The sequence below is a fragment of the Corvus cornix genome, chromosome 8, assembly GCF_000738735.6.
Source record: "Corvus cornix cornix isolate S_Up_H32 chromosome 8, ASM73873v5, whole genome shotgun sequence".
NCBI classification, from domain to species: Eukaryota; Metazoa; Chordata; class Aves; order Passeriformes; family Corvidae; genus Corvus; species Corvus cornix.
In genome coordinates, this window is record NC_046338.1 from 19,202,361 (window position 1) to 19,215,850 (window position 13,490).

Here is a 13,490-nt window from a genome sequence, read left to right on the forward strand (position 1 = left end):
AAACAGACAGAAACCAGAATGTCAACAATACAGAGAACTGTAATTTATTTCCTATAAAATATTTTGTTTACACTAGTAGAAAGAACCAGTTCTGATCATGTCATTCAAGTTTACTAGCATGTTATTTTCAATCAGAAGTGTGTCTACATATCACAAAATCACGAAGTGGTCAGGCTGGAAGAGACCATGATGGGTCAGCTAGTCCAACCTCCCTGCTTGAGCAGGGTCATCCTAGAGCACATCTTGGTTAATAATCCCCAGAGGATACTTCTGATCACAAGAGTTCTTGCACATGGGCTGCACTAATTAAAAACCAGAAGTTGCTGTGGTGTAACAAATGTGCCCTTTGAGTAGGCATCATCCTCACGGCACAGCCTGGAGCAGTTATGGGACAGGGCACAGGGAACAAGCACAGAACAAGGAGGGGAGACTCAGCCATCACCTCTATCACCTACTCACTCATTCCTCTGCCCCCCTTCTCCATAGACAAAGCAAACTCACAAACATCCAGCAGCGCATGCACAAAGCTGTGCCTCTACAACAAAACACTTCTGCATGTCTTTCTTGCAAAACACTATTTTGCTTCTGCCTTTTGATCCACACACTGATCACACCTCCCTTTTTAAAACCACCAAAGCCACTCCCCCCAAAAATACCCCAAACAAACAAACCCACGCCAAAAAAACCCACACCAAAACAAAGCAAAAAATGAAATAAATAAATACCCAAAGAAAGCAGAAAACTGAACTGTTCATCTGTTCATGCCTGAAATCCAAATTCAATGATTTGCTCAAATTCTGAGCAAGTAAATGAGACCCAACAGTACAATCATGCAAGAAACCCCTAAGACACAGGCTCAGGTCTGTGAATCCATGTTCATGCAAACACACTTACCTCTCGTAATTATTTCCCTGAACTAGTTCACACACACACAACAGTCTGTAAGAAGCAATTAGGATAAACAGAAGATACCAGCAGTAACATGAACTGTGGTACAGTGGCACTGTGTCCCTGCATGGGACTTAACATCGGGATCCCAACGTTCCTGTGTGTAATCTGAGCTGGTCACCCTCTGGAACCTGGCTGCTCCACCGTCTGGTCAGAGAACGATACTGACCAAACCCCACAACTGAAAAATGCCAAAACCTGAATTCTAACATAGACCACTCTAAGCTAAAAATATTCCCTTGCTCTTTTTTGCCATTTAGAAATGCTTCACAGAGAAAATACTGTAATTTCACTTACCTTTGAAAATCTTCCTCAGATATGACAAGGTTATAAAGGAAAAAAGGATCAGTATCATCAGTCAATCGAACAGCTAAGTCCTGAAAAGATGTACATTTAAATATGATTAAAATACTATAAGCTACCCAGGAGTCTTTAAATATTTTAAACCAGCACTGCAAACGGTATTGAATGTTTTTGCTGTTTAACCAAAACCACAATAGAATTGTGGCAACTAATTCAGAATGTTTAAAACATTGCCATTTAACACAACTTCAAATACTACAGTGGGAAAGCAAGGAAAACCTTTATGCAGTACATTAGGCCCAAGCAGCTGCTCCCTGTAACAGTGCTCGCCCCTGTGGGAAGGATATTCCCTAGCAGAAGTACAAAAGTAAGGAGAAACATGTCAGCTGTTCCAACATAATAAAGTGTGACCACAGCACATGTACATACACACAACTGCAACTTGTTTCAGTAATTCAGGTGCCAGTAACACCAACAAAACTCTCAGCTGGAGACACATAAGCAAACTCAGGGATTTATACACACAGTTCAAGTTAAAACTAATGCTACCCCAAGCCAGCTGGGGTGGATTGATGGGTGGGATAAGAATGCCTGCTGGCTCTAATGTCCCATCAAGCACTGGAAGTTCTCTCTTAGACTGATCACTCCCTGCTGTACTCAACTGCATTTCCAGGCTCCCCCTGACACAGGCTGCAGCTCAGTACACACGTCTAACTGAACTGCTCCTGCACAGTGGGAAATAATATTAGCACTGCCACCAGCAGCAGAACCTTACCAAAAGCTGCTGTACTGCTTTACAAACAAATCTTTACTTAGCAACGCTATAACCAACCCATGACCAACCTTAACATCGTGCCAGGGGAAAGAACAGTTTGGTGACAAATCAGACATGCAACAGAAGAGATTAAAAAATCTCCAGTAGTGGTCTCATTGCTATTTTCCCTGAGAAAGACTTTTTTCCTTACGCCCAGTTTCACACCTTGAACTAAAGGTACTCTTAATCTCTAACTCATGATCCTCTGAGCGTCTCCAAACACTTTTAATATGCAAGTTTGCTAAGACCCATCAACAGCCAAACTAAAATAGAGGACTAAAAAGGCTGGGGGGGAGGCAGAGGTGGAAAAACGCAATACCAAACCAACTAAGTTACTCAAAAAATTACATAAAAAATAAAGTGAAATGGGAAACACTAAAATCCCATTTTGCTTTTCCTTTTTCTACTTATCCGTTTATACAATGAAATTCAGGTAATACCTAATGAACGACACAGATATGATTCATTTACAAACCTTTTTATGGACAGGATTAGAAACTGACAGTAGTTCAATATTCACTCGAACATTTAATCTCCTGTGTACAAAAAGATCAAACTCAGTAATAAAGCAAGAAAACATTCCCCAAATAACATGTGTTCACAGCTGCATTACAGCAATCAATGGCATTTTAAAAATAAAAATTTAGGCAGAAACATTATGAAAGTTCGCACAGATGACTACAACTAAGATGTAAGTTTCAGTCATTGCAGCTCCTCAGTCAGAGCTGGATTTTTGCTGCTTGCTTGTTATCCACCAGGCTTTAAATAGCAAGGCAGAACTTTCGAAACTTCGTCCAGAACTAGAACTTTTGGAAAAGCCTGTTGAAATTTATTAATTTCAAAGTTCTGATAATCATTTATACAGCGCTACCTTGTCTTCAATGACTTCTTGTCGAGTACAAAGTCACTTGTAATACAACACACACCACGGACATCAGCCTTTCCGCGGCTTCTCACACAGGTGAGTCAGGCACACACTGTCTCATCCAGACAGGACCCATAGTGCCGAAATTCATGCTATTTTGAAGAGACACTTCACATACAGAATGTCTGGCTTCCCCAGACACCACCGCCGTGCGCACCCTCGCACGGGTGGCTCAAACCCGCGGGTCTCTGGGCCGCAGGGCGCTGAGGAGGCCGCGGTGTGCCGGGGGAGGCGGAACGGCCCGCGGGCAACGCTGCGGCCAGGGCGACGCCAAACACCGCGCTGGGCCCGGCAGCCGCCCAGCCCTCGAGTGGCCTCGGCCCCGGGCACAGCGGCGCTTCTGCCGAGCCACTGCGAGTTCGCTCCGCTGCAGGCGCCCCGCCGGCCCCGCTCCCTTGGCGAGGCACCCACGGCGACCGCCCGGCCCTCGCCGGCTGCCCCGGGCCTCGCCAGACCCGGTCCCTCCCTCACCGGAGGATGCCCGCAGCAACCCCAAAGCGCAGGTACCACAGAGCTCTGCCCGGCAGCGCTCAGAGCACAGGGCAGGCAGGAGAAAAGCGCCTATGGCTCGCAGCCCCTCTGAGGAGCGCAAAGAGGCTCCTGCACGGCCGGCCCGCACTCACCGCTCCTCGCAGCCGCAGCCCCGCACTCGCACCGACACCGCCCGGTCGAAGATGCGCTCCGCCGCCATCTTGCTCCCGCCCGCGGGGAGGGGCCGCAACATGGCGGCGCGGGGGCCGTCGGGAGCGGCAATGGCGGCGCCGGAGCCGCAGCCGGGGCGCTGCGCTTACTTCGTGCTGAGGAAGAGGCGCTTCTGCAGGATGATTCCGGCGCCCGGCAGGCGCTTCTGCGGAGAGCACGGCCACGAGGAGGTGCGGGGACCCTTCTCCGGCCGGGAGGGCGGGCTCGGGGTCTGCCTCGCTCTGGCGGCACGGGGGGAGAGGCAGCGCCTGTGCCTTCCCTTGAGCCTTCGTGTGCCGGGCACTCGCTTCAACCCAGCAGTAGCGCTGCCCTTGCATTAGGGGTTTATTCTTTTAGGATCCAGTCGAGTATTAAGTTGTCGTCTCAGTTTCTCTGTTCCGGTTAACCCACCTATTCTGAATAGGTGTTTTATGAAGCTGATGCCCATCAACAGCTTTTTTGAAACAGGACGCTGAATGCATGCTGAAGTGTTTTCTATAACTTTTCTAACTAGGAACAAAATGACAGAAAAAGAATTCCGTGCCCTCTTGATCCAAAACAGTGAGTATATGTAAATGCTTTTCCTGTTCTTTGTCAGTATTCCCATGATACTTACTTTTCTCTCCATTTGGCTTTTAGCACTGTATATGAAGATCAACTACAAAAGCATTTAAAAAAATGTAACTCAAGAGAGAAGCCAAGGCCCGTAAGTGCACTGTAATTTCAGCACTTCCTCTCGGATTTTAGACCTTAAACATTACAGCCCTGCAGAGGATTTCTGTGCTGACAGCAGCTGTGAGCTGCAGGGCAGCAGTTCTACCAAAGCACTACTGTAAGGCAGGATGGAAGCTCGATAAGTACTTGCTGAAATGCAACTTACATTCCAGTCCCCTCATATTCTCTGCCCCTTCTCATTGTAATTTGGTACAGTTTTTCAGTTCTTAGTTAAAAATAAAAACGTTTAATTCATTTTTCTCAGAAACACACCCAGGGAACAGGCTCTCACAGTGCCATTCATTTCAGAGGCTGGGTAAGAGGTTGTCCTGGGAAAGTAAAACCAACAGGGAGGCTCCAGGTATTCCAGCCAACTGCCCGCTCCAGTCAGGCTGGCAGTGAGACATAGAAACCTTGGCTGACAGCTGCTGAGTGAACAGGACGTGTTTAAACAGCTCTTGCAAGAAAGCAGAGGATGGTTTCTTTATTGCCTGCCTTTCTGCCTAATTAGTAATACCTGGGAAACCTTGGTAATACGTAAGGTGTATTACCTTAGTAGTAATACCTCCATCTTTAGTAACACCTGGGACACCTTAAAATGGTCTCTGGAATCTGTCTAGTAAGCACTGACTGCGTAACTCTTATTAACGTGTTCAATTGTGTTAAACTGTGTCAGAAGAGTAATTTCTGGCTGGGATTCAGGATCAGACTATAGGAAGAAAAATTCTTGGAAAATCTTACTTCAGTGGATTCCTATTGCTACATACCTTCTTATGAACACTGAAGAATTTAGCTATTTGCTTCCTGGTAATTAACTGAATCAAATTTATTTTCTTTTGATTTTTTTTTAAAGGTCTACTTTGTTCAAGATATTAATGCTGGTTTAAAAGATGTTGCAGAAATACCAGAAAAACAAGTGAGTACATGATTTGGTTTTAAGTTCAGTCCTTACATGTTGCAATTTGTCATATGACTATAAAGATACAGAAAAATTGAATGGTCTCATATTTATTGGTGTCGCTTTCTTTTTCCTTGAAAAGGTTCCTCTATCTTCTCTCTCTATCGAAGAGCTGCAGAACTTAATTATCAAGTTGAAAAAAGCAAGTAATGGTGAGCTTAGTACTAAATACTAAAAATAAGAGGTTTTAATTGAATGGATTAAATATTTCATTGTTATTTTTGTGGTTAGATACCTGTAAAAATATGAGACCAATGGCATAAAACACATCTGAAATAATGATCAGGCAGACTTCCAGTAGCCAAATTTTACTACAGAAAGTAAAATAGATTGAAAGAATGATGAAACACCAATCCTGTGTTCCCTTCCTTTTGTTTTTCTTTTTTTTCCACACTCTGATATCACTACAGTTAACAATATAGCTCTGTTATAAACATACGATAATAGATTTATGCTCCCAACAGACTGTTTTGTTAGTGCTACAAATTGAGTTCATATCACAGTTGTAATTGTGTTACAAACTAGGAACTCTTGGAAACTGGAAAGCTATACCTAAAAGTTTTGCATTTGCCTACAGGCCTGGAACTTCATCTTAAGGAACAAATACTGTCCCACCAGGCTTTACAAGAAGCCTTAAATGACCCAAAGAACGGGGAATCTGCTTTCAAACACCTGAAACAACAGGTTTGGTCTGATTTACTCATAACTATAGAGGGGTTTGAATGTGAAATTGTGCTGCTGCAAATTTGAGTGACTGGGTGCATTGCGCCCGTTGCTTCCTGCAGAGGAAATCTGATATGATAAAACAAAACACACATCCTCTGTACACACATCATCTTTTCCCTAATCCCTTACTGAAAGGAAGGCTTAAAAAAGTCTTCTGCAGTTTGTTGAAGGAATTATTTTTTCTGTAAGGCATTACAATACACAGTGTAAATACTTGCTTGGTTCACAAATAATCTTTTGATGTTTGTAGGCTTCTATTTTAGGTAACATGGAAAAATTGCATTTACTTGGTCCAGGAAGGTGTTTTGTTGAGTTTGGAGCTGGGCGAGGAAAGCTGTCTCATTGGGTTGATGTTGCCTTACAGAATGTTGAAAGTGTTCAGTTTTTGCTTGTGGAAAGGGCAACCACAAGATTCAAGGTAAGAGGATATTGTCACATTAGTAAAGTATAGTTTTTAAACCATTGCCATTGAAGCTGTTAGTATTTATTTTTTGTTCTCAATAAATTTAAATTTTACAAGTTACATGTTCCGTACTTCACCAATAGCAAATTTATTAGAAAAAAATCCTGGTGTTTAATGTTGGAAAGTCACTTGACTTGACAGGGAAAAAGTCTGACATTAACACCTGGAGAAAAATTATAATTATTTGTGGCCACTCCTACTTAATGATCTTGTCCTGTTTAAATAGGTGGATGGAAAACATAAAAGGAGAGATTCTATATTTGAGAGACTTCAAGTAGACATTCAGCACTTATGTTTAAGTAAGTTCCTTCTTGGCCTTTGTCATTCTGAAATAGAGGCTTATTTTTAAATTTCAGATACTGGGGTTCCAAGCACTTTGTACGTAGCACACTTAAATATACTTGTATTTGAAGATTATTCTCAGTGGTTGCTTGGACATGTTGATGCTGTGTGTATACACATATATACACACAGGCATGTGTAAATATACATAGATGCATACATATATATTAAATGGAGTTTTAAAGTTTTCTGCTTTTTATACACTCATGGGACATCATTACAGATGAGAAGTAGCAAAACAAATACATTTTAGAAGTTTTTTAGCCTTTGCAGGAATAAACATGTTTGCATTGTTTGTTCTATGTGTAGAATTAAGCAAGTCATACACCATCAATGATACAGAATTTGTGGAGGCACCTGTCAGCAGGAGATGCATCAATGTCGTATTTACCTTTCATAGGCTGTGTAGAAAGGCTGAAGTGGTTAAATATGCTTCCCAGCCTCAGCATCCTATTCTTTTAATTTGTCTTAACAAAAGACTCTTTCCTTCGAATAGCTTATAACTGAATGTACCAATCTTTTTTAGTAGTGTACCATGTACATGAAAAATACATGTACCATGTATTTTTAGTAGTGGCAAACATTTATTTCTAAGTGCACTGAAATCGTATTTTTTAAAAAAAAAAACCATACAGGTGCTGGGGTAGTTGTGGATTGGATGGGGGTTTTGTTGGTTGTTTTTTTTTTTTCCCCTCCAGATAAGGTACCTATTTTGGAGAAGAAAAAACTACCAGTGGTAGGAATTGGGAAGCATTTGTGTGGTGCTGCAACAGGTATGAATTACAGATGTAGGAACTACAGAAAGTCAGGATACTAAACCTTACGCTCTCGCCTGATCTTCCAAACTGTCCTTTTAAGCTGTTCTTGCCCTCTAACCCTTTGTTGGTGAATACAGTAATTAAATTCTAAATATCTGTCAACTCCAGTGGAATAGTAAAAGGATAATAGATGTAAGGATACTTTAGGCAGAAGTGAAGCTTTTTTTGGCTTTAATAGATTAGAACGGAGAATAGTGTGTGGGTCATGCATTTGACAGTACTTTTTTAGCACAGTTGCCTCTTCTTTGAAATATTTTTCTTTCTAAATTTTTATTGGCTGTCTGAATATGTATCCCAAACACAAACAGGATTGTGTTTCTGTCCTGAAAACTTTAAACAAATACAGTTTTTTTAATGTTAAATGGTTACTACATAGAGAAAGACATAAATATGACACCTTTATAGGTATGTGACAAAGATGACACAGTTAAGCATTTAAGAAGTACATGTGCATATTAAATAGATGGTGTCCTAGATATCAAACTTCTAGAGCAAATACTTGTGTGTTTTACAGGGATGATATTCTCCTACAGTATGCCAATTTTTTAACCAAACTATTTTAAACTCGCTTGTGCAGAACAAATATTCAGAGGATAAGCCCTTAGAAGCTCTAAAAGGTCTCATAATATTAATTTAGCATTTAGGGTTTTAATGTTTTCAAAGCATGTTTGTAATTTTTAGTTATCATTGAACTTGCTTTTTGGCTTAATTTGTGATCTATAATTTTATTTTTCTTTGTGGGAAGCATTCCCACATTCCCAACCATGATACAGCCTGTATAAATAATGGCATGGTGTTTATGGATATTTTTTGGGGGGGGGGGATGTACTTGTTCATTCCCAGATCTTGCTTTGAGATGCTTGGTTGAAAGTTACACCACTTGCTGTGATGGGGGAGATGAAGAGCCTGCACCAAAACGCTCCAGGGCTGCTCAGACAGAGGTGGCTCCTCAGAGATCTGCTGGTAATGAAAGCACCACAGAGGACCATAAGCCTGTAGCTGGAATTGTTATTGCTCTGTGTTGCCATCACAAGTGTGACTGGACACATTATGTAGGCAGAGAGTTCTTTAAATCAGTAGGACTGGGACCAGTGGAATTTCATTATTTTCAGAGAATGAGTAGTTGGGCCACTTGTGGCATGCGAGAAACCACAAGCAAAGCTTCTACAAGTGAAGACAGTGAAGATCAAACTGATGACACAGAAGAACATGAGCAAACACTCAGCAGGACAGAAAGTGGTTCAGATACTTTACAAGGGTATGTATTTTTGGTTTTCCTAGCAAATGGACTCTAGCAGAAAAGCTGTGTCTAGTGGCACATTAAATTGTTTTGGGTCCTCAAATGGATGCGTTTTGCAGAACCATTTAATTACTAAACTTATGGAAATACTTTAAAAATACAATTTTCATGAACATACATTTCAAAATATTTCAACAGTCATGCTTGCCTGACTGAAATGAACTTAGAGTGATTTCAGTAGTTTTTCTAAGCTTAACTACTAATGTTAATTAACAAAACTATTTCCTGACAGCTGTTCATTCTTTCCTTCCTTTCTCTGAAACTAGGATACTGAGTGCTGAGGAACGAAAGGAGATCGGCTGCCTCTGTAAACGGCTGATTGATCATGGCCGGATTGAGTATTTACAACAACAAGGATACAAGGCTGCACTACAGTATTACACAGAGTCTGCTGTGTCCTTGGAGAATGTGCTGTTGACAGCTGTCCCAAGTCCTTCTTTGATACCAGAGCCAACTATATGACAGAAAATAGATTTGGAATTGGCAGGGGAAAAAACAAACCCTATGAAACTCATCTGGACTTTTTTAAAAAGCTAATTCATTTCTTACAAAAAAACCCTTTTGTCATCTTTCCTGTACCCTGGAAAAGGTCTTGTATTTTTCAGTTTCACTGGGAATTACAAATATGCAAACCAGTTCACATCAGTGGAAATATAAAACCCCTAAGAATATTTGAAACCTGTTGTAGCCTCTTCGCTGTGAAGAATTGTACTTGATATTTTCTTCCATTCACAGTTACATTCTTTATTCATTTGGATTCATGACAGGAGGAGAACCAGAAGAACTTTCCAGATTTCCTGAAAGACAATAGGTTAAACTAAGAGAAGTTAACATACTTTATTTTCACTTTGAAGTTCAGAATAGCTTTGTATTTCCTCTTAAAATATTTAAGTAGACCTAAGTACTTTTATCAGCCTGTGCTGCTAAGGAATCTAGTCAAGAAGAAAACTTATGTCTAAAGTGTCATCGTGGTATAATTTTGTAATGAAATATAGATAAGAAAAAAGTTGGCTTAGTGTTCTAAATCAAGAGCATGTCAATCATTTTTTAAGCATTCACAAAACACAGAATGAAGATCACAGAGAACATTTTATATCTGCAGTGAAGTGCTCTCTGCAAAAAACAGCTGCCACCTGAACATCTGTTCCAAAGTGCTTATTTGGGTCTCTTAACTGCAACATTTAAGCTGTTACTTTGGAAACTATGAATAGCAAATATTTGTCATGTTTTAGAAGTGGGATGAAACTGTGGGGGTATTTTGTTTAAGTGACTTTATTTTGTGTCAGGGAAAGCAAGCTGTGACAAACATCTGTTTATCAGGTATTGATAGTTCATTGCTAAAAGACATATGTTGGGAAAATAGGCATTTCTCCCTTAATCCTCCTCTGGAAGTACCATCTGAACAATGTCCAAAAATAGGAAAAGTTGAGCTTCATGAATTAAAGGGTGCTAGAAGACCTTCACTATGTAAACTGATTATTTTGCAAATACAAAAGACAGTCATCAGCTTCTAGTTATTCATGGTATAGATAACTCAGGCACATTTATTCCAATGCTCCATGGTTCCAGTATGTTCCTATGCTGTTTGTGGTGAAGACCTACTGTGCCAACTCCTGTTAGAAGTGCCCCTGCCCTCAGTAAAAGCCTGTTTACAGATTTTTTTGAAAAAGCTACTCATTTATTAAGAGGATTATTCATGTTTCATTTCTATATATATCCTAGATTTTATTTATCCAGTTCATTCCTCTCTTCCTCACTGTATTGTGGAGAGATCAGAATTAATAAAAAAGCCTTGCCTGTTTTCTTGAGTGACTCCTGAATATACATGTGCATGAAGTCAATGCCAAACATTTCCTGTTGCTCCTCCTCATCTGTGTTCTCACATGGAGGGAGTGTTACCTCTAGCTCCAGTGGGTTGTCTCTGAAGTTGACAAATCTAGGAATTCACCAGAAAAGGTTACTCTTGCAGTAAGTTTTGTCCAGAGAAAAGATCTCTTTTGAAACTGAATTAAGATTTCTCAAGCACTATTTTTAGCAAAATGAAATTAAACTTTTGTTATACTAAACTCACTACTCTATCAATAGTATTAAATAAACTAAGAAGATGCTATCTAACAGTAGCTGATTGTGGTGACAAAAAACATTGTGGTCCTCATAATTTTCCATCAGTTTTTGACCCCATTGTCAGGTGTATTGAGCTTTCACAAGCAGGTGAGTGGATGAGAACAGTGCAAATGCCTCCGCCCAGCTTTGCAAGGCAGGAGCCAGTCCTGTCTCTCTTTATTCTTGGTCCATCCTTGGGCCTATGTTTGTACATATTTAGTTAAGGAGGTGCTTCCAAAAGAGCTGAGAACAGGAACTGTCTTACTGGTTAGGCATGATTTATGCAGACTAGCATTGTTTCTCTAAAATGGCCAACATCCAGCAATCCAAATGAAAATGCAAACAACAGGAAAGTTTCTGTCATGGTATACTGAGGAGTAGTTCAAATTCTACCAATTAAGAATTTACATTATTTTTTATTTTTCATATCAAGTACAGGACATGTCCCTAAACCTAATCTTTTTTTTTTTTTTAATTCTGAATGCTTGATTTCTCAATGGCAAAATTCTACTTTTTGTCACTTTTACGCCTGCCATGTATTTTTCTGCAAGCTTTTGCCTTTAGAGAGTGATATAAAAGGGCAATTATAGGGGGAGGGCTATGAAATGAGAAAATGTGGTTTAGTTTACTTTTTCATGTGAGACTGTAGCTATCATAATTAACTTCTTATTACTAAGTTTCACTACACTTGCTTGACTAAATCCTTAATTGTTGTTAATCTGTGTAATTATGCTGATTTATTGTGTCCATCTCTACAACTGTGGTAGTGTCTTTTCCTCTCCCTTAGTATCACTATGATACACAACTCAAGAGAGGCTTTGAAAAATATTTTCTAGTATTTTCATTTGTATTTCTATTGCTTTTTCTTACCTCAGATTTGTCATGTCCTTCATACAAGGTGGAATATCCTTAAGTTTGTTGTTGCTAAGAACAAGAGTACTAAGATTTTTCATATTACCAATGGTTTCTGGCAAAGAGTTTATTTCATTCCTTTGGAGCCATAAAGTGTGGAGGTTCTCCATTCTGAAAAATAGGTATTTGTGCAATAAATCAAGATTTAGAAAATAGATCATATCCGTTATTACCATAAAATAATTAATTTTTCAGTCACATAAAGGACTCATAAGGCAGCAATTATCAAAGGAAGCCCCATATCCAAGATAATCACCTAATCCCTGTTCAAAAATATCATTGACAGTAAATATTTAACCTTATAGTTGATACTGAATTTATTGTTAATTGAATGGATTATTTCAGCTCATCCAAAACATCACACTAGGGCTGATAAAATCTTGAGTGAGGTTAACATAAAAATTACCTATTGAAGTAGTATTTATTAATTAGAATTTCAATGCAGTGGAATTGTGACCAAGATGAGCTTTGAGCTTTACTTACCTGTCAATTGCATCAGGGAGCTCCTGGAGTTTGTTTCCCCCCATATCTAACCATTCCAGATTTGGCATGTTGAGAAGAGCTGAAGGGATGGTAGTAAACTGATTCATGCACAGATCTATGTGTGAAAGCTTCTTTAAATCACTGAGCTGAAAAGAAGGGGAGATTTAATCCAACTTTGTGTAGCTGTTGCAGCAGTACAGCAGTGCTCTAATAACGTTGAGAAACATTAAAACACATTCTGAAGCCAGTAAACACAGAAGGGTTTTGAGTTACAATAGCTGATAGTACCTAACAATAAGGTACCTTGTAAGTTTTGCCTGGAGGGTAGGTAGGTTTGGGACTTTACCTCCCACCCAGTAGTGAGTGCCCTAACTGCTGACTACAATGCAGCTATGCCCCAAGCCTCAAGAAAAAGAATTTTAAAGACAGCACTGTCCTTAGTATTTCATACTGCATGCAATATGCCATTTTCATTAGTCAAATATTCAGATTTTTATGTATCAAATTGCATGGACTGTATTTTAGAGTGAATCTTGACACCTTCCATGCTGTAAGTCTACTACTCTGGCAAGACATTCTAAAAATGCAACATAGCATCTAAGTGCTTTGGTGAATCATGCCTTCACGTGCTTTTGCGATGTTCAAGTGATGTTTTATGGCAGATCTGGCCCAACTGTTTAAACACTGAATGCCACTCAAGTGCACATAACCAGAGCTTCACAGTGTTCACATTGCTGCAGTCTCCATAGGACAGAACCACAGATTTTCTACATTACCCCATGCAACCTGTATCCACATAGATTTTGTAAATTCTGGATTTTGGCTAATATTTCCATTTGAAGATTCTGTGTTGGCTATTGCTGTTTGAACTCACTCAATTTTGCAAGGCACTGACTGCTGTCAACTATTGCCACAACTGGCTTTTTAAATAAATTAAAACAAGCAAATATGGTTACATACTTGTCATCTCTATCTAACAGACTAATAGTTACAGATGCAG

At 39.9% G+C, this 13,490-nt stretch overlaps 2 protein-coding genes and 1 long non-coding RNA gene across 5 annotated transcripts in view; 1 reads left to right on the top strand and 2 right to left on the bottom strand.

The window, feature by feature from the left end:
- Nucleotides 1–3,644, bottom strand: LOC120410401. Its single transcript, XR_005602527.1, has 4 exons — nucleotides 3,614–3,644; nucleotides 2,541–2,601; nucleotides 1,246–1,255; nucleotides 1–939 (listed from the first exon to the last, which is right to left on the bottom strand). It is a non-coding gene; the product is annotated as an uncharacterized LOC120410401 (long non-coding RNA).
- On the top strand, nucleotides 3,335–10,793 carry TRMT13 (tRNA methyltransferase 13 homolog). Its single transcript, XM_039556425.1, has 11 exons — nucleotides 3,335–3,862; nucleotides 4,186–4,232; nucleotides 4,311–4,377; nucleotides 5,239–5,301; nucleotides 5,426–5,495; nucleotides 5,921–6,027; nucleotides 6,320–6,487; nucleotides 6,759–6,831; nucleotides 7,573–7,647; nucleotides 8,536–8,950; nucleotides 9,259–10,793. The coding sequence occupies exons 1-11, from the start codon at nucleotides 3,554–3,556 to the stop codon at nucleotides 9,452–9,454; spliced, it is 1,590 nt and encodes a 529-aa protein (XP_039412359.1). The 5' UTR covers nucleotides 3,335–3,553; the 3' UTR covers nucleotides 9,455–10,793.
- The window catches only part of LRRC39 (leucine rich repeat containing 39), a 14,591-nt gene continuing 7,638 nt past the window's right edge, over nucleotides 6,538–13,490 (bottom strand). For all 3 annotated transcript variants that reach the window (XM_010409197.4, XM_019291724.3, XM_019291727.3), the window contains exons 9-12: nucleotides 12,491–12,636; nucleotides 11,966–12,118; nucleotides 10,789–10,928; nucleotides 6,538–9,789 (exon numbers count right to left, since the gene is read on the bottom strand). In XM_010409197.4, coding sequence (XP_010407499.3) covers nucleotides 9,737–9,789; nucleotides 10,789–10,928; nucleotides 11,966–12,118; nucleotides 12,491–12,636 — 492 coding nt within the window. In that variant the 3' untranslated portion in view covers nucleotides 6,538–9,736. The remainder of the gene's footprint in view (nucleotides 9,790–10,788; nucleotides 10,929–11,965; nucleotides 12,119–12,490; nucleotides 12,637–13,490) is intronic.

Bases quoted from the DNA above. Each gene is read 5' to 3' on its own strand.
- TRMT13 (XM_039556425.1), top strand. From the start codon at position 3,554: ATGGCTCGCAGCCCCTCTGAGGAGCGCAAAGAGGCTCCTGCACGGCCG. The intron at 4,378-5,238 runs GTAAGTGCACTG...TTTTTTTTAAAG, and splicing joins CAAGAGAGAAGCCAAGGCCC to GTCTACTTTGTTCAAGATAT. The intron at 7,648-8,535 runs GTATGAATTACA...GTTCATTCCCAG, and splicing joins TTTGTGTGGTGCTGCAACAG to ATCTTGCTTTGAGATGCTTG.